Source organism: Cryptotermes secundus, unplaced genomic scaffold, assembly GCF_002891405.2.
Source record: "Cryptotermes secundus unplaced genomic scaffold, Csec_1.0 scaffold1230, whole genome shotgun sequence".
In the NCBI taxonomy this organism is placed as follows: domain Eukaryota; kingdom Metazoa; phylum Arthropoda; class Insecta; order Blattodea; family Kalotermitidae; genus Cryptotermes; species Cryptotermes secundus.
The window spans coordinates 598417-617924 of record NW_019743170.1 but is presented as its reverse complement, the minus strand read 5'-3'; the positions used below and the strand labels follow the sequence as shown (position 1 = coordinate 617924).

Here is a 19508-nt window from a genome sequence, read left to right as displayed (position 1 = left end):
GGGATCGAACCCGGGCCATTGCGGTGGGAAGCCAACGACTAACCGCTTGAGCTATGGCACGGGCCAAATAACTCATAAATAAGATAATTTTGAAGATCACCTCCCTAATAGACTGCCTGTGAAATACAGGAGTACACCTAGTATGGGCTTCACCTCAATCGTCTGAAGAAGACAGCACTCAGAAAATGTTTACAAACTTAAATCTAAACAATAAAACACTATTTTTACTGACAGCTCTACAGTATTAAAGACAGAAGAATGTATTTTAATACTTTTTAATTTTTGGTATTAATGTGATATATTTCCTTCTTTTTTTTGATATTGATTTTTTACAAAAATCCGGGGGGCAGGGGCAGATGTCTGGCTTTGCTGGCAACCATCCCTCAAGGCTTTATTCTGAGTCATTTATTTTTCATCATAAATGATTTTCTGTTGAGAACAATGTTTCTGTATTATAAGATATTAATGACTAAGGATTTTGTACGTAGACGTTCTCTGAGGCTTTCAATACATGTCTGGTGCAATATGTGTGCTTTGTTCCTCATACACTCCTTTTTTCTTCTGTATCACAACTTACACTACTTGATAATATCAACAGACATATGTTAAGTTACAGGGGTAACTATGTCCAATGAATCAAGTGTCTCACGTACCCTCCACACCATCATGAACAGAAGAGGATTCTTAATTACAACTTAAATCAACCGTTTGACTCTCCACAATGTACGCATTTTCATTTCATATTTAAACGTCTTCCACAATTACATATCACCGTTTCATACCTCATTATATCCTTGTAATCCCTTTATTACAGCTTCAGATACTTCTGGTACTATCTTTGATATGAACTACATGGAAAATTTGAAATGATATGTTAAACTTGGGTAGGAGTCACCAGTTGCTAAAATGCGCAGTCACATCCAATCTCTGATTAATAAAAATCGTTTCTCTGAAGTTTGTCTCTCTTTTAGCTATTTTTTTTTCCTTGGCACTACAGCCCCAGTGGGCCTAGGCCTACCTCCATGAACTCGTTCACTTCGGTTTTTCTCGATCTTACACATATGGTAGGACTCCTTGGGCGAGTGATCAGCTCGTCGAAAGGCCTCTACCTGTAGACAAACACAGAAAAACGCACACAAACATCCACGCCCTGAGCGGGATTCGAACCCACGATCCCGGCTTCCGAGCAAGCGAAGACAGTGCATGCCTTAGACCCCTCGGCTACCGTGACCGGCCTTTTAGCTATTTGGGGACCTATAATTGTTGCCAATTTTTCCAAGTCACATTCTTGTGACAACTTGCAAACTTCCTTGGTCCTCCAGCCGTAAATCTGTTAATACTGCTCCTTGCCACCACCATTGCTTTTGTTTTTTTCTCGTTTGGCACAGCATTTTCATTGGGATGATAGCTACGACGGCAATAATGTCTTGGTCGCTCATGAGACAGCTGGGCTATTCCCTTTCCCAGATATCTCATATGTGCATCTTGGTGAAAGCAAATTACTTCCCCTCTGTTATTTGCTCACCTTAACCAATTGCATTCAAACAGCTGTTCACTTATACCCACAGCACATGCTTGTTTGGCCAGTTCACTCGTGCTGTTTGTTTTGCGTGTGCGACTGTACCAGCCCATGTCAACAATTGCATTGAGAGTACAGTTTATGGGAAAGTAATAGAACTACTGAAATAATTATTACGCATACATAATAGAACAATTTGTGACATTTGAGCGCTTTTGTGGCTTTGGCTGTGGTGACCTCAGATTACCGTCATCCTGGATCGCCTTGTAATTTGGTACCCACTTACTAACTAAATAGGGTCGCATTCCACATTCACAAAAGAACGACTGTTCCATATAGCACTGCAAACACTAGATCGCCTTCGTATCATAGGATATCTGCTGCAAAAAGAAATCTCGCAAATTATTTGCAGTGAACTACGTACATGTTAATGAAATGTTAATGTACATTAACTATATGACTGGTTCTATATCTATGTATATGGTTTTATGGAATATACAATGGGAGAATGAATGAATGACTGTAGGCGGGAAATAGTTACGGTAGTATTCAGTTGGTCACTCTGATCATAACATGGTAGTGAATCTTACAACTACAAATTGTTAGAAGAGAGATACTGTTTGTAGTATGTTTGCTCGATTTTTTCGCCGGTTTGTTATGCGTTATTTTAGCTCAGCGTCATACGGGTAATGTAATGCAAAAGTAATGTTATTCACGTGAATTTGTTTCCAAACATTCTGATTAACTGTACAACTAACATAGTCAACTTCATAGTTAATCATTCCCAATTATTTATAGCATAAACTATTCTATCATTCTGCATATCTTATAATTTATTACTTTTGTACAATTATTTGAATTATATTCCAGAAGAATCCTATTGGGTAGCATATTTTGTGATTAGAGCAACAAATGATTACATATGTTCCGGTGCGACGGATGCTTCCGTTCTGTAGTTTTGTTACTTGACTTATGATTGAGTTATTAGACGTGGCATCTATGTATTCATTTGCAGGCCAGTTAGAAAGATTTGCAAGTCAAAAATCACGCAGTAAAATAGAATGATCGGCTTGATAAGGTTGTTCAAATTATACAGGATTAGTGTAGCCTTCCATAAAGCTCGAACACTATAAACTTAACCTATAAATTTGTAAGTTTCAATTTTACAACTTAAGGTAGTATTTATAAATTAGCATTCATCTGTCAATACTTCTGCAATATATACATTCAGTGCTCTCAGTTTGGCAATAAAACGGAATTGTTATGCTTCCGTGTAAAACAATTTCTATAATAATCACGAATTATATGTGACAGTAAATCTTTTCTTGTTCAGTTGAGTAATCAGATGTGTGTCGTTTCCTAATTTAGGTAGTGCATAAAACATGGATAAAGCAAAGGAGTGGCAGCTTGAGTTGCTGATGGAGAAACTTCGGTCAAAAGCTGGACAGTTCAAGTCATTTGTAGAAAGTGCAAAAGCGTTGAGGATGTCATTACTGGCAAGTATCTGCTTCTGTATTGCTTTATTTCACAACATCCTGGTTATGTCTGACTTGGAGGTTACATGAAGTATGAGATATGTTAAGGCAATTTTTTTTTATGAATATGAGAAATTCAGCATTGCAACTACTGAACATCACAGTAAATTGGAGAGCACTGCCACTCTGTATTTGGGAGGTCCTGGGTTGAAAATTTGGTCTGGAGAGCAGTTATGATGACTAAATTTTGTATGGTTTTCCTCAGTCCATCTAGGTAAATTGCTGCTCTGGATGAAATGGAGAAGATAAAATTCTTGAGCCCACCAGGACTTGAACTCAGACCCCTTGGTCATCCAGCTCATAGCCAGTTGCTATACCGACCATGCTATCCTGGCTCTATGTTACTACTGTAAGCATGGTAAAACAACCCCTCCAACCCAGAAATTTTTTCTGGTTCATCTGTTATCCTAACATTCACTCCATTCAGTGCTACATAGTCTCACTGCTGACAACATTGTAAAATAACCCACCCACAGCATGGATTTAAGGATTATTCATTGATGTTGTGTTTGGCTGTGTGTCGCTGTAGTACTCTAAACCTTCGGTAATCCGGTTACAGTTAATCTGGATAAAGGTGAGTATGTACTTTAGAAGACACATGGCATTTAAGAAGACAGACGAGTCATTTGTCTGTTCAGGCAAAACTTCAATAGTTTCCTCAAACCTGCATTATTACATTCAAAAACAAGTAAAATTTCTGAGTCTCATATCGAATAAATGTATTGTCTTTTTATAGTTTCTAAATAAAGGCCGTACTGTGATATTTTGTTGTTTAGTTTCACGAGCACTACTTATATCATAAAATTTTCCATTTATTTATATTCTAAATTTTTTTGTCTTTTAGGGCTACCTTTTGCTTCACTGCTCCAGATTATCACTTAATTTGGCTGACCCTCTTCCCCACCCAAATTATTCCTGATTAGCTTAGCTTAATTCCTTTAGTTCCTAGTGAAACATAGGGCTCCTGTGAGGCTTCTCCATCTTTTCGTCTGGTTTGCCAATGCCTTAACCTCTCTCCAGGTCCTTCCCATCTCTGTTATTTCCTCTTCTGTTGTCCTTCTCCAAGTTTTCCATGGATAATTCAGCATAGCCCTTCAAACAGTGTGTAAAGTGATGGGAATTCCATTTTCGATTTATGAATTTGCATCTTGCAGACAGTTCGCATGGAACAAATTACTTTTGTAAATCAAGGGATAACTGTGATTTTCAAAAGTATTTCTCTTAACTGGTTAATTGATTAATAAATGTAAATAACTAGTTAAAATTATCAATCAGTTGATGGTTTTTGATATAAAATGTAAAAATCACCATGCCTCATTTGGTACAGGAATGAAATGTAAAGCCAAAAAGCCATTTACTTGTTCAGTACTAGGAGCCAAATGGTGGAAGGACGTGGGACATGATGTTCTCACAGGAGTGAGTATCAAGATTCCAGTCTTTTCAGATGCAGCACCATGTATATTGAAACCCCCATTTAAGGTTTCTATGGGAACCAGTGAGTTTGGACACTAAACAAGAAAATCTTAAATGGAGGTGATTTAATGCTGAGTTTATTGAGACTGGATCACTGAAATTGAACACAAAATGGGGAAGAACCTTAAATCAAGGAACACTGATTGGGAGTTGACTGAGGTTTGGTATGTTGGTACCCATCCCAGAAGACCGTAATCTTACTGTTAGGAATGTTGAAAGTTTTCTCTTATTGGCCACATGCAGAATATGTCTTGGGCTCGGCCACCCTGTTTTGCAGTATGCTCCAGAGGGAGGGGGGTTAAGTGGCTGGAGCATGAAACTTAACCACTTGCTTTCGTTAAGTGCAAAGATCTAGAATGGGTGGAGTCTTTACTTCAGTGTCCCCAATATACCTTCATGGCATGGTGTGTTCAGGTGGAAGAGGAACTTTCTCTTTTTGTTTATAATTAAATATTCAGATAACTAATTAATATATTATATTCATAATAAATCTTGAAATTGTTTCAGAATTGTGTGTTTACTCATGTATCAATTATGGTATATGTCTGAATGTTGTCTTAATTATTTTGTTTTGCACTACAGGATAAACGCTATCCAGTGGACAGTGTGGAGAAAAATCAACTGCAGAAATGTTTAGACATCTTACAGCATTCAATCAAGGTCACGTCATTGCAAGGGATGGTGGAGCGTCTTGAAAGTGTTACAAGGCAGCTGGGGTATGTTGCCACTCACTTTTATTTCAACACTGCCGTCACCAAGCAGGTTGGCATAGCTGTAACAGTATTCAGGATATGCTGGATTCGAATCTCAGCCAAGTTACCAGCTGTCCTGACTGAGTTTTTATGTGGTTTTTCTCAGTCCCTCCAGGCAAATGCCTGTACCTCAGGTGGCAACCCCTTCCTACCAAATCCTTACTAGTTAATCATTCTTCAGTTATTCTGCCATGTGGTGGAGTCACTTCTTATGTTGGAGTTATGTTCTAAAGATGGTGTGTAAACCCAAAATCGCATATAGTCGAGAGTTACCCTTGAAAGTCCCTTAAATTATGCATGGTTTTGTATATGCCCTGTAATATGTATGTATCTAATAAAGAGTACATATACACATAACATGTAATTTAATTTTTAGTTATGTGAGAAATAGAGAGAGATGGGAGACTGAAAGAATAAATACGGAAAACAGTAAACTTAAATGCTCACCGTTCATCCTGGATATTCTGATGATTAGTCCCCTGGGAACTGAGGATGACTGAGGGTTTGTGCTGACTCCAGGCTAATGTTCACTGAGTGGCACATCATGTGGAATTGCCTGCACTTTTTAAATTTGTATTTTTCTATTTTTTTTTTCTTTTTGTTGAGCATATATGGTTGAATTCACATAAGTTAAATGCACATATACTGCAGCTCCTCTGAACAGTTTAGACACTGACACAAAGAAAGACAGAAAGACTGCTGTTTTTTTTTATTATTGCTAGTGGGGTGGGACTAAGTCCCTTGTACTGTGGCCACTTCTGGCCTATTGTACCAGCCCCAGATGATAGGTGAGGGTGATAGTGGAGCAATTGATGGAATGAAAATTGGCAGGGGAAACTGAAGAACTCGGAGAAAACCTGCCCCAGTGCAACCTTGTCCACCACAAATCCCACTTGACCAGACACGGGATCGAACCTGGGCCACTGCTGTGGGAAGCCAGCGACTAACCAGTTGAGCTATGGCGCGGCCCCAAGACTGCTGTTACTGCAAGTGATGTTTTTTTCATCGTTATCCCGGCACTACCAGATTTTTTCTGAGAATTAGTGGGCCTGGAACGGGGTCCACTTAGCCTTGTGATGATAATTGAGGAGCTATTTCGAGGAAATAGCAACTCCAGTCTAGAAAACCGAAATTAATGGCCATGGGGATTTGTTGTGCTGACCACACGACACCCTCTATCTGCTAAAGTTGGCACTCACTTCGCCGACAAGTGGTGGTCGCTCGGTCGGTATAGTTCGCTTGCGGACTAAAATCACGGAGTTTGTTTGTATGTGTTTTATATGATTAACTTACAGTGCGGCCATTTCGAGCTTTCTGCAGTCAGTTACCAATCATTCAACTCCACAGGCTTGGATGCTCCTGTCAAATTGTGCTCACTGACTAGCAGAGCTGGTGTCTCCGTTACACCTGTTTGTGACACTTCCAAGAAAGATTTAGTCATTCAGTATCAAGAGTTTTTATGACTGTCCTGAAAATTTTGAAACTCTGGTTTCCTCTACACTATCCAAAAGGGGTTTTGAGATGTGTGTTCAAGCCCAGTGCAGATTTGATCCAGTTTATCTTTATTGAGCACTCAGCATCATGATTTACTTTATTTTTCCCAGTAATGATCCTGTCTTTGTCTTAATTCATTTACAGTTCTACAGTTAGTTTCTTTAGGTGGAACTGTAACCTTCTGAAATTCATGCTGTAATCATGTACTTAATTTCATTGCAGATTTTTTTCACACAGACATGAACACTTGTTCCTGTATATATCACATTTGGCATTTGGACATGGAATAACATAACTGAAATAATGTTGCATAGGTCAAGTACAGTAAAGTTTGTGTCTCAAGAGTTTGATTTGGTTCATCCTGGTCTGTCACACTAGCAATATTACAAAAGGTTATCAACTCCTTCCAGTGTGATCGATAAATGATTTTTTTTCTCTCCTTTTTAATCTTTCATCCTTGACATGTTTCGGTCTGAGAGACCATTTTCAGAAGAATATATCAATACAAGCAGAAACTACTGTTACAGTGCGGTTCGTCAATATCATTACATACATACAATATCATTACAATTCCATGAATATAAAATCTGACCCTTTAACAACTACAGTGATGTGCATGAATATATTAAAATATTTATAAAACATTATAATTAGTTTATTTACGAGTGTGGTGTAAAAGGACTTTGTTAAAGTTTAAAACCAATTTGGGTCATGTACCTTATACTGCCTCTCTTTAAAGGAAGTTGAATGTCTACCATATCATCATTCCTTTGTTTGACAAATATCACCACGGCATGGTCCGAACAACAGGACGACACTAAAGTGTCCTATTTGTCAAACAATGGAACCATGATGTGGTAGACACTCACCTTCCTTTGAAGAGAGGCGGTATAATGTACATGAACCAAACTGGTTCTAAATTTTAACAAAGTCCTTTTACACCACACTCGTAAATAAACTAATTATAATGTTTTATAAATATTTTAATATATTCATGCACATCACTGTAGTTGTTAAAGGGTCAGATTTTATATTCATGGAATTGTAATGATATTGTACGTATGTATTGATACTGACCAATCACATTGTAATAGTAGTTTCCGCCTGTATTGATATATCCTTCTGAAGATGGTCTCTCAGACCGAAACATGTCAAGGATGAAAGATTAAGAAGGCGAGAAAGAAAAGCATTTATCAATCACACTGGACGGAGTTGATAACCTTGTATAATAAAAGTGTGTCAAGAGATATGAGTGGGGTTCACCCACCGCTTTTCATGCCTGCACAATATAAAAGACAGTCCATACACTAAACTTAATTTTCAGATTTGTTTAAATAATTATGTTTAAATTTACAAATGATCACACTGTGTGTGAGGGTATGCAAATGCACATATGGCTCACAGATGTTATATGTATATGTCTTGTAATATTTGTATCCAGGGCTGTGACACCATTTTCCCCCTAAGTATTGACAATTTCATACCAGACAACACGATGACACATTCCAGAAGACAACAATCATCACATATATGTCAGATGGAAGATAAGATTTCTGGTTACCCATTTGATATTCTTTGTTTTGTGTGCATGGTACAGAATAGCAAAAACTGGAAGAAAAATTAACCTCTAAATTTTCATTTTTATTTCATTTTATTCCTTTCTGGTTGAACCTATTTCTACTACTGTGGTGTATTTTTTTATCATCTTCAAACTTCCTGCATCAGAATGTATTATTAAGTGGGGTGGCATAGTGGTACCACTTTAGACTCATACTTGGGATGTGCTTGGTTTGAATCTCAACAGGGATACCAGCTATCCTGTCTGAACAATATTGTAGTTTTACTCAGTCATGCCAGGCCTTTGCTGCGATAGTACCTCAGTTAGATTGCAACCTTATCCTTCAAAATCCTTTTCATTTTGTCATTCATGTCTCCATCCATTGACATGTGCAGTTGAGGAATTGAAAGCATTGTTAAATAACCCTCAAGGAAAGAAAATAATCATATTAATTCATGACTAATTAGCTTACCATTACACAGGGATGTCAAAAGTGGAAAGATTGATGGGTGTTTGGAAGCTGGAACTTGTCCCCTCCCCGCTACTTCAGAATACATTTTTGATGTGTCTGCTGTTCTCGCTGTAATGTTATGCTTTCAGGAAATAGGAATATTTAATCTGTCCATATATGTTCTTGTGTTTACTGTGCACAGTAACCCAGAGTGTGAGATAAAAATTGTGTCACCACTGAAAAGGGGCGTGTGAAGTTTAACTCTGAGACTAAGGGGAACGTCAAATGATACAGGTTGAGACACCTGTTGCAGATCATTATGCCACAACAGGAAAAATCTAAGCTGACTGGAATTGTGGTAATACTGAAATTTGTGATATAAGTATTCATTTTATAGGTTAAAATTTTCACCTGGTGGATCACCACTTGATTGGTTTATATCATCAGATATGTTCTATCTGGAGGTGATGTTAGAGTCAACAGGAGGAGTCAAAGACGTCAGAATTCACCATGAGGGTAAAGTTGAACAGCAAGTAAGTGTGTATGATATGACATTTGAATTTCTTATGGCTGTGTTCTGGTGTGTGACATGGAATATATTGCCTCCATCTTTTAACCTCTCTGCTTAGATATTGTGATAAAAGAACCTCATTTATTACACCAGTAAACTTTAATTTCTTTTGATTTGTGTGTTTGAATTTTCTGGTGAAATACATTTTACAAAAAATGTGATCTGATCATCATTATGTTTTTGGGACAGAGGGTAGTTCATATATGACGTATGCTTACATGAAATTTACTGCGTAGTCTTAAAGATTTCCTTGTGGATGAATTTCAGAAATCTCTATTAAGATAGTGTGTTGTATTAATTAATTAGTTAATTGTATTGTCATGTGTTACTGATTAAAGCACTAGGTATGATATATGGCAACAGATTATTTAGTGAAGTCCCAGTGCCAAAGGTAGGGAACTGTTTCATTGTTTTGCAATTTTTGTAAGGAATTAAATCTGTAATGACCAGACATTGATTGAGAATCAGTACAGCATTTGAATGTTATTCCTTCATTAAAGTTTCAGCTGCTATGCTCTGTGATATAGAAGTAAAGCTATCCCTGTAAAAGGCAGTGGAGGCTCATAGGGTTGCGAGATGTCGAGGCTTTCCTAGACAGTCAGCTCACAAATGGTGGTGAGGTCAGCCTTATGCAGTGGCTGGCCACCCTTTACTCTCAGGAAGATTCACATCTGTTAGAGGCTGAGTCGACACCAGGGCCATGGTGTGACTGGAACTTTAGTGGCCCCATTGGGAATTGAACTCGCGACCTTCTGGCTTGTATCATAATGCCTCAACCAAATATGCTAACGCATGCTGATAAAGAAAACAGCCATATCCCCAAAAATGGAAACTTCTGCTAGATTTTAATTTCATACAGTATCCATGTATCTTCTCCAGTCTAGAAAACCAAAATTAATGGCCGTGGGGATTCATTATGCTGACCACGCAACACCCTCTGTCTGCTAAAGTTGGCACTAACCTCACCATCAAGTGACGGTCGCTCGGTCGGTATAGTTCGCTTTTGGACTAAAGCCACGGAGTTTATCCATGTATTTTTGCCTTCCTAAATAACTTTTGCATAAATTGATCAGATTTCTTTAAACTGTATATAAGCATTATGTCATTGTGGCAGCTGTACAAATTTCTGAAATGAAAGTATAAATGCTAATATTTCAAGTGAGATCTGAAGTTTTTTGTGATGAAGAATGTGAAGCATTTGTTGAGGTGACTTACCTACACCTTTGAAATAATACAGCAACTTTGTGAAACAGTAATAGATCAAACACTGAATCTAGAAGTTTTATGTAGGTTAAGATTATAAATGCATCTGGTGATTTTGTGTGAAACAATAGATGTGCACTGGAACCCCTGTATAATATTTCTATATTTAAGACTTTCCCTCGTACAGTGTTCAGTTTCAGTTATGCAAAGCCAGTGATTTCAGAGTTTAATTATCTCCATTTAAGATTTCTCGCCGTGTGATGTTTAATTACACCAGTTGCCAAAGATACCTTAAAATTTGTTTTCACAATTTATTGGACAGTTTTTCATCTTGAAGTATATTTTAATTGACACTTTTGAGGCATGAAATACATCTAAATAATGTTTAAAAATTCAGTTTTGACCTCTCAGAAAACACTACATCTCCATTACAAGCACTAGTTAAGCAATCCTGCTTAGAGAAATACTTACTGTTGCTGTGAGAATCATGTGAAACCCAGAATCACATTCTGTGTGCAAATTTTGCAGAGTTCATAATGTTAAGGCAGGTGATACATATATGAACCACTGTTCTTCAGGATAAATATAGTAATTTCTTGAAGAATTCCATCTTCTGGGATGTGATGCTATATAGCCTTTTAGGAGTCCAGTGGAATTTCAAAGAAATGTGTTAACTCCATCTTCGGGGTCAAAGAGTAAGTTGTGCAAGCCAGCACAGTTACGAGAGTACCAGCATTCCTCCAAATGTTGGTAAATGTGTGTCAGTGAATAAATATGGAATTGTGGTGTAAGTTTACTTACTCTCTATTCTCTTCTACAGAGCTGTGAAGAGCTGGTGTCATGCTTATCAAATGGAGATTTCGCCGACTTCACGGCACAGTTAGAAGGTCTGGCATCCATCTATCAATTAAATGCTGAAAAGAAAGTAAAGTGCAAGGCATTCAGTGCATTGCAGAGCCTTGAGGCAGATTTAGCAACGCTTGCCACATTCCAGGCTTTCATCAAGGAACCATTCAATTTGGTTCACAAGTCACCTGTTGGAATTTTGGAAAAGAGGCGTGGAGGTATGACGCTTCCTTAAATAGAGCCTTGCATGCCCTTGTGACTGTACCCAAATGGCAGAAAGTCCCTGCTGTTAACTGTGTTGGCCTGTATTTAGATCTTCTTTGGTAAAGTCATCCCTATGCTAAATTAAACACCTTCGCCATAAAGCTGTATGGAGGATCAGAGATATAGCTCCACAGACTCCTAACCCTTATACCACTATGTCCTGACATAGGACTGCCTACAAGAAATATCCATGCTGTATGGAGGTAAATGCACAAAAGAACCCATAATGCATCCTCTTACAACCGTTAAACAACAGCAGGTATAGGCCATGTGGAAGCTCATTCCTTCCTTGCACATCACGTTACATTTGATGCTGTTTATTGATGGAAATGCTGTACTAATTGGTTAACAGTGAGCTCATCTAATTGGCTGTGGTAGTTCTAGTACGAGTATCCAAAACCAGTCTGGTTGGTACATGGTATTGAAAAGGTTAACCTCAACATTAGATAGAGGTGAGTGGTTACCTTCATACCCTGACCACTTTACTTCCAGAGGAAGAGTCCACAGTACTCACCAGATAGAAGGATGGGCAGGCCACAGAGCCAGTCTGTATGCTATGGAGAAGAGAAAACTCTTAACTCTTGTCATGAATTGAACCCCAGTCCTCCAGTTGTTCAGTCTTCACCTTAGTCATTATACTCGGATGTAAAACACATTTTGGTCAAAGAGCATGTGAGACTGTCTTCTGTTTATGACAAGATAGAATAATAGGACATTTTAAGTGTTAATTTCAAGTTATTGCAGAGACGTGAGATGTTTGAACAGAATGGCTGACTTCTTCTTGCAGATATTAGTCAATAGTGTGTTAATAACAAAATATAAACGTTTTGGTAACTGTGCGCTTATGAGAATGTTTTCTAATTATATAAGGGTTGGATAAAAAGTAGTGGCAACACCTCTATAGTTCTGAAATGGCTTTATTACCTGAGGTAAACACACTTACATTCCTTCAATATAATTTCCCCCCATGTGTACCACCTTCTGCCAAATTTGTGGAAGGCATCATACACCATCAGTGCGTCCAATTCTGTTGATGTCCAGAGGTGACTGCCCTACAGCACGAATAATCTCCTCTCTTGTATTGTAACATGTCCCTCGCAGTGGTTCTTTCATTTTGGTAAAGAGATCATAATCGCATGGACTCATATCCGGTGAGTATGGCGAATGTTACAGTATCTCCCATCGCCAGTGGTGAAGGAGATCCTTGACAGCGTCAGCAGCATGAGCCCTTGCATTGTCATGAAGGATGATGGGGTTCATTGCCAACAAGTGCCGTCGCTTTCTCCTGAGTGCTGGACAAGATGATTACACAGGAAATTGCAGTAGTAGGCAGCGTTTACTGTCTGTCTGTGTGGTGCAGTATCACTCCATCAGGGTCATATGCCGCAATGAACATCGCCTTCACATTACTCTGTGTAGGGCGCACTTTCTTTAGACAAGGAGAGCCAGGATGTTTCCATTCATTTGATTATCGCTTCAAGTGAGGTTTTTTATGAGTGAGCCCAAGTGACGATCCTTCCAAGGAAGTCATCACCTTCCCTCTGGTGCCGGTCCAACAAGTCCTGTGCAGTTGCATAACGTTGCCATTGTTGCACCTCAGACATTGAATGGAGTACCCAACGTGCTGCAATCTTGCGGTATCCAAGAATATCATGCAGAATGTGGAGCACAGTTTGTGACATACGCCTATCTCAGCAGCTAACTCCCGCACAGCCCATCGACAATCAACATCCAGCAAAGAAGCAAGAAGCTGAATTGTGTGGTTGTCAACGTAGGGTCGTCCTGAACGACGGCTGTCCTGAATGGCATCCCTCCCTTCACGGAACAATTTCACCCATTGTACCACTGTGCGATATGGCAAAGCAGCATCACCACATGCTTCTCACAGTCCCTGATAATAGTTTTGTGCACTACGACCTCGTGCAACTTCAATTTTTACCCAGGAGCATTGTTCTTGTTTCGTAAACATGTTCTTAGGGTGCCTGAACTGGGCTCCTGCACTTCAAGACGATGCTCAATGAACTCAATGAAACACAACCAGAGCCATTCACTGCACTACTTCAACTGAACTTCTGCTATCAGCTACAGATGGCGCTAGTGCCACCTGACGCACACCTTTCATGTTACAGCAGTGTTGCCACTACTTTTTATCCAACCCTTGTAAATACTAGTGGAATGCCAGTTGAAAATTCACAGGAAAATCTGAGAGTTCCCATTTCTAGCTCGAATTATAACTTGGTATGATAAGCATAATGTAACGTGTTTTGCCGCTGAAGACGCTGTTCAGATTGTTAGTTGGTTTGTTTAACAACCTACAAGTTGTAATTACAATTGATTATAACACTGTTGTGGGTTTAGACAATTTACAAACCCTACACAATAATCTCTTCAGTAGTCTTCACGTATCTATAATGCGGGAGCTATACAAGTGTCGCTGAATTACACACTCCCAGTAACTTCCCAGTTATCACAAACTATTACCGAGTATCACACATAAAGTCTTCTAATCACGCGCCCGGTTCTTCCACGACTACTATACTTCATCTGATGTATGACGTCTTCTTTACATTCACAATTCACTCGCTACAACTGAACTCTGCGACTGCTAGACTGCACCGACGGCTCCGAATACTAACTGGCTTTGGCGGTTGCTACTTTTCAACTCACTCCTTACATGTTCCAGTCTCCCGTATGAACCCTCAGTCAGACAGCGGAATACCCACCTCACTTCACTGTTGCGTAAATGTCACGTTTACTGGCACTGGTGGGGAACGCTGCCGAGAGTTGTTTATTGCTGCATAGCAACCAGCGCAGTTTGGCTCGGCTCAGCTTACTTCAGCTCTGCTTGGCACGGCACAGAGAAACACTGCTTTCCTTACTGTTGCGTAACTTGACAACCTACCATTTATCAAGGGTCTGTCTTTGTGGTAACTTGTTCCACCTCCCGTTGCCCAGCAACGGTTAGATTGTCACAATAATAATAATAGTCTGGAGCAGTGGTTCTCAACCAGTGTGTCGTGCACATGCCAGATGAGCTGTGAGGCCTTGATGAAAAGAACGGTTATATAAAGTAAAATATACGTTTGCATAGATTTTTAAATCTGTATTAGTAGTAAAATATTTTTTTCTTTTACTTTAATTTTGTGTTATTATGAGACCAATTAAGTCATTTTAATAAAGGTTTACTTTTGTTATACATTTTAGTTTTTTGTTCTAGTTCTAATGCAATGCAAACTAATATGAATATCCCAAATGTACCCTCATCTGTGGTCATTTGAAAGTAATCTGTGGAAGTGTTGTGAATTTTTTTGTGCAACATTTACCTACCACCAGCCTTAGAGTTTCTAGTGGGTAGTTCTTTGGCAAGACTCAGCAGTCAGAGGAGATATAACTCTGTCAGTTGGATATTAAGTTGGCAGTAACAGGATGTGTGTAATAAACAATGAGATGCTAGGCATGCTGGGACTGGTTGGATGCATGCATGCAAGCGCCAACACAATTGCACAGTGTGCAGGCAGTAAATGTTAAGTACAGGGATGACATTGTCATTACTGCAAGATTCATCCCTCAGTTTGGTATTTTGGTTAAGATGCACCTTGAGGATGGTTAGAACAGCAGTTTAGGGATATGTGGACTATTGCATTTTATAAACAACATTTGTATTTTATTCAAGATAAATTTCCAATGAACATTACAGGCCATGCCATGAAGCTGACATATTTGGTACCTCCATATGATCTTCTGGACCAGCAAACAAATTCATCGCTGCCTCTCTCAGTACAGGAAGTTACTTCACGAAACCTTGGTTACAGTGTCATGGTGTGTATGGAAGGATCTGCAGCACATAAGCTGCAGACAGCGCCTCTTATCTCAGTGAACCGTAGTCCAAATGGCAAAAGGTGATTATGATCTTAGAAATACCAGCATCACTGTCTGTCAGTTACCTGCCAGTGTAGCCATTCTCTCACTGCATGCTAACACTTCATACTATTGCACTGTGGAGAAGTGAATACAAACAGTTTACATACATCCAAGAAAGTGCATTCTGAAAGAGAAGTGTTTTGTTCTGTCACAGTGTGTATTACTGTCTGACCTTTTTTTTTTATTAATGCTAGTGGGCTGGGACTAAGTCCCTTGTACTGTGACCACTTCTGGCCTATTGTACCAGCCCCAGATGACAGGTGAGGGTGATTGTGGAGCAATTGGTGGAATGAAGATTGGCAGGGGAAACCGAAGTACTCAGAGAAAACCTGTCCCAGTGCCACTTTGTAAACCACAAATCCCACTTGACCAGACCCAGGATCGAACCTAGGCCACCACGATGGGAAGCCAGTGACTAACTGCCTGAGCTATGGCGCGGCCTACTGTCTGACCTTGGTTGGATGTTGTAGTTTGGACAGAGTGCCAATAGAGTACCAACTTAGGATTTGAGAGGGAAAACGTTAATTTTCAATTAAATAACCTCATGGACTTGAACTGTAGGACAAGAATTATGGCTTGTAAATTTAGAAACAGTTATATAAACACTGTGATTTGGTAAGCTATCTTCTATCTAAACACTCGAAGATTATACAAGAATGTAATTTCACCTATTATGGACATGGAAGTTTGTCTCTCACCCAGAGGGAAGAACATGAGATGGTGGTGAATGTAACCATTTTCTGAGATGTAGTGTGCAGTCAAGTAGATGATTACTAATGCTGCTGAGGAATGTAATACAGTATGTGCCAAAATACAGTACTGAAATGAAAAGATGTCCTGTTGATACCGCTGTCTATTCATGTGAAGGTCCCTTGCACGAAAGAACCTTCTCAAATCCTGTAGAAATTGTTCGATCGCCAAGTCCCTGTAGCGTTCTTGGGTGACAGTAAGAGCATTGCCTTCCTCATCAATGAAATAGGGCCCTAATATACCGTGTGCTGAGACGGCACACCATATCATCACACATCTACTATGTAGCGGTTTCTAGATGATAACATCTGGACGCTCAAAACCAAGGAAGTGAGTTGTCTGGAGACCACTTCTGTTTGAGCGGAAATAATACTCAACTATGAATACTTTTTTCTCTGTCGAGAGACAAATTTCCAACAACAACTGCACAACACAACTTCCTTTTCACTACTGGGAATATGTGCGGCTGGAGCTATGCCCCATTGACAAACGCACTTCAGAGTTTGAGACGCACGAGTTTCAGTACTGCACATTTTGGCACATACTGTACTTTCATTTTCACAGTAGAAGTGTCAGTTTTCTAAAATCTGGTTTTATCACTCACGTAGATTTCATTGTTTATTCAGCAACCGACAGTGGTCTGATGTACAACACTCAGTTTTGTTTGCAAGGTAGTGTAGTCAAGGTTAATCGTACATGCAAAAATATGTGCAATGTCTTTGCGCCAATTTATTTAGAAAGGTATAACCTGATAAGCTAGGGTAATGTTATGATGAAATTGCCATCATTTGGTATTTTATGCTGTGTGCTTATTGGCTACCAGACATTGTGACTGATTGGTTTGCACTCCGGCTTCTAATCTGGAGGTCCCAAGTTCAGTTCATAGCCTGGAGACCATCTGTGCTGACTGAGATGTTCATGCCTTTGTTTAGTTCCTGCAACCATGTGCCAGGGTAGTACCTCAAATAAGGCCGTTACCACTTCCATCGGCATCCTTTCTAATTCATAATTCTTTAATTTTCATATCATTTGACTCTGACAGTACTCAAAAGTAAACAGATTTATTGATCAGATAAATCTAAAATTATAATTTTAGGTTTTATTTTAGTGAGACTTCTTTATATAGAATTTAATATAAGTTAATTTGCAGCAAATGCTAGTGTCATAGCAAGTGTCACATAACTTCGAACAAGGCCAAGAGTAACCTTGAATGCACAGAAGAAAAATTTCAGACAAGGGGGTGAAAGGGGATCGGCGAAAGTGGAAGAACGAGTGTTAAGAAACTCCTCCCACCACAAGCTATGTGCGGGATTTGACTAGGAATGCGGGGCCTTGTTCGAAGTTACGTGACACCGTCTATAGATGCGGAACATTTTGGATTTAGTTTTTATAAGATATTGATGATTAAAGCTGTCAAAAATGAATCTTGTGTGTCAGGATGTAATTATTATTTTGTAAAATCTTTCAATTTCAACATGCAGGAGCTGTATTTGATGTCTTCATTGTGTTGGCATTTATTCAGAAGTAAGGGAGTAGTAATTTATTCGTGTTAGTTGTTATTTATCTCATGTGCAACTTGCTTTTTAAAACCTTTAAAAGTTTTAAACGTTAGAGTCTTTTCTGTGTCAATGGTGTATGCACACTACATGTTTTGACTTCAGTTGACTCTAAAATTGCTGATGAAACAGCTATGCTTCCATCTGTAACTTAAATTTTTGGGGTATGCCCTCGTCTATGCACCCATGTGTCTGTAACTTGTATTAGTATTTTGTGTATGACATGATGATACAATATTAGGGAGTAGTAAGTTTTACTGATGTTCACTTCATATATTGTAGCTATGCTGATATAAGTTCTGAAGTTTTCACAGGAGTGCTTCTTGAGATTGTGGTTTTTTGAGTTGTTACACAATGCAGTTTTGTAGGTGGCTACCAACATTTCTGAAGAACATTCTGTTTCCATCTTCAGGGTCAGAATGTGTACCATGAGGAATTGGTTGGGTCATACAAGCAGTTTGCAAGGAATGTGGGCACTAAGACCCATGGGGGGGAGGTAGAGCCTGGCTCAAGCCAGTAGCTTCCAGACAACCCGCCTTATAACCTATCTGATTCCTCACTCTATATACTTCAACCCTGAAGACTGAGGCAGTGTTTTTCCAAAATATCAATGTCCAGCTATGAGACTACACCGTGTCACAACCTACAACACAACCACAGCCTAATTCTTCTGTCTGAGTGCTCTGCCCTTCTGTACCCTGAGCGAGAAAAGCGGCTGATGCAACGGCAGTCAGTTTTTGCCACCATTCATGGATTCCCTGTTTCATGTTGCCAGCTCACCTCTTTATGCCCCACTGAGTGCCAACAATTCTGCAACACTGCCTGCCTGTTTTGCACTACGCCTTAACAATCCAATGCCCATGTGTCTGCCGCTAGTCCGCCGAATTCAGCAAATCACCGAGATGGAGTGTGGAGACCTTTCTACTCCACACCCGTTGCTGAGCCTCGTGACTCAGCATGCATCCACTGGCCAGCTGGATTGTGCCAACAACAGAGGGCTCTTTGTGGTATGTTTTGGCTCTTTGTGCTATTTTATAGAAACACAGCTGCTGGTACTCTGGTATACAAGAAGGGGGAGGTGCAATATTTTAAATTTCCCTGACAAAATGTAAAACCTCTGAAATAATTTAAAGCTCAGATAAAGATGTATCTATATTCCAGGCTCCATTACTCATGTATAGTAACAGACTTCTTAATTACTTTTTGCCTCTACAGTCCTCCTTCACAGTAGATATTTATTCTTCTCTATTGTTTAACTTCTTCCTACATCCCTTCACTTTCAGCTGTCACAAATTATTCTCTATATCTTCTAGCCATTTCAGTCTACTCCTTTCCACTTTTCTTTTCTCTGGCTTCCTTTCAAAAACTCTTCTTAGCAATCCCTGTTTGATCCAATCTAATCACACTCTGAAACCATTCCCATCTTCTTCTAATATTTTCTACCAGATGAGGATTTTTATATAGTTCTGTCAGTTTCTGGTTAATTCTGCTTCTCGAAACCTGTTGCTCAAGTAATGGCTTTCTATTTTCTTTCTGATGCTGATCTTTTCCAACCTTCCTCTGTAGTATCGGCTCAATCAGAATGGTGATATCCCTTCTACACCTGTTTTTGGAT

At 39.3% G+C, this 19508-nt stretch overlaps 1 protein-coding gene across 1 annotated transcript in view; it reads left to right on the top strand.

Annotated features, from left to right (window-relative positions):
- The first annotated feature begins 2461 nt into the window (after positions 1-2461).
- Positions 2462-19508, top strand: part of LOC111874016 (mediator of RNA polymerase II transcription subunit 1) — a 32644-nt gene continuing 15597 nt past the window's right edge. The window contains exons 1-7 of the mRNA XM_023869127.2: positions 2462-2669; positions 2888-3015; positions 5110-5243; positions 9180-9315; positions 11377-11620; positions 15364-15565; positions 18669-18900. Of these exons, the coding sequence (XP_023724895.1) occupies positions 2902-3015; positions 5110-5243; positions 9180-9315; positions 11377-11620; positions 15364-15565; positions 18669-18900 (1062 nt within the window). The 5' untranslated portion in view covers positions 2462-2669; positions 2888-2901. The remainder of the gene's footprint in view (positions 2670-2887; positions 3016-5109; positions 5244-9179; positions 9316-11376; positions 11621-15363; positions 15566-18668; positions 18901-19508) is intronic.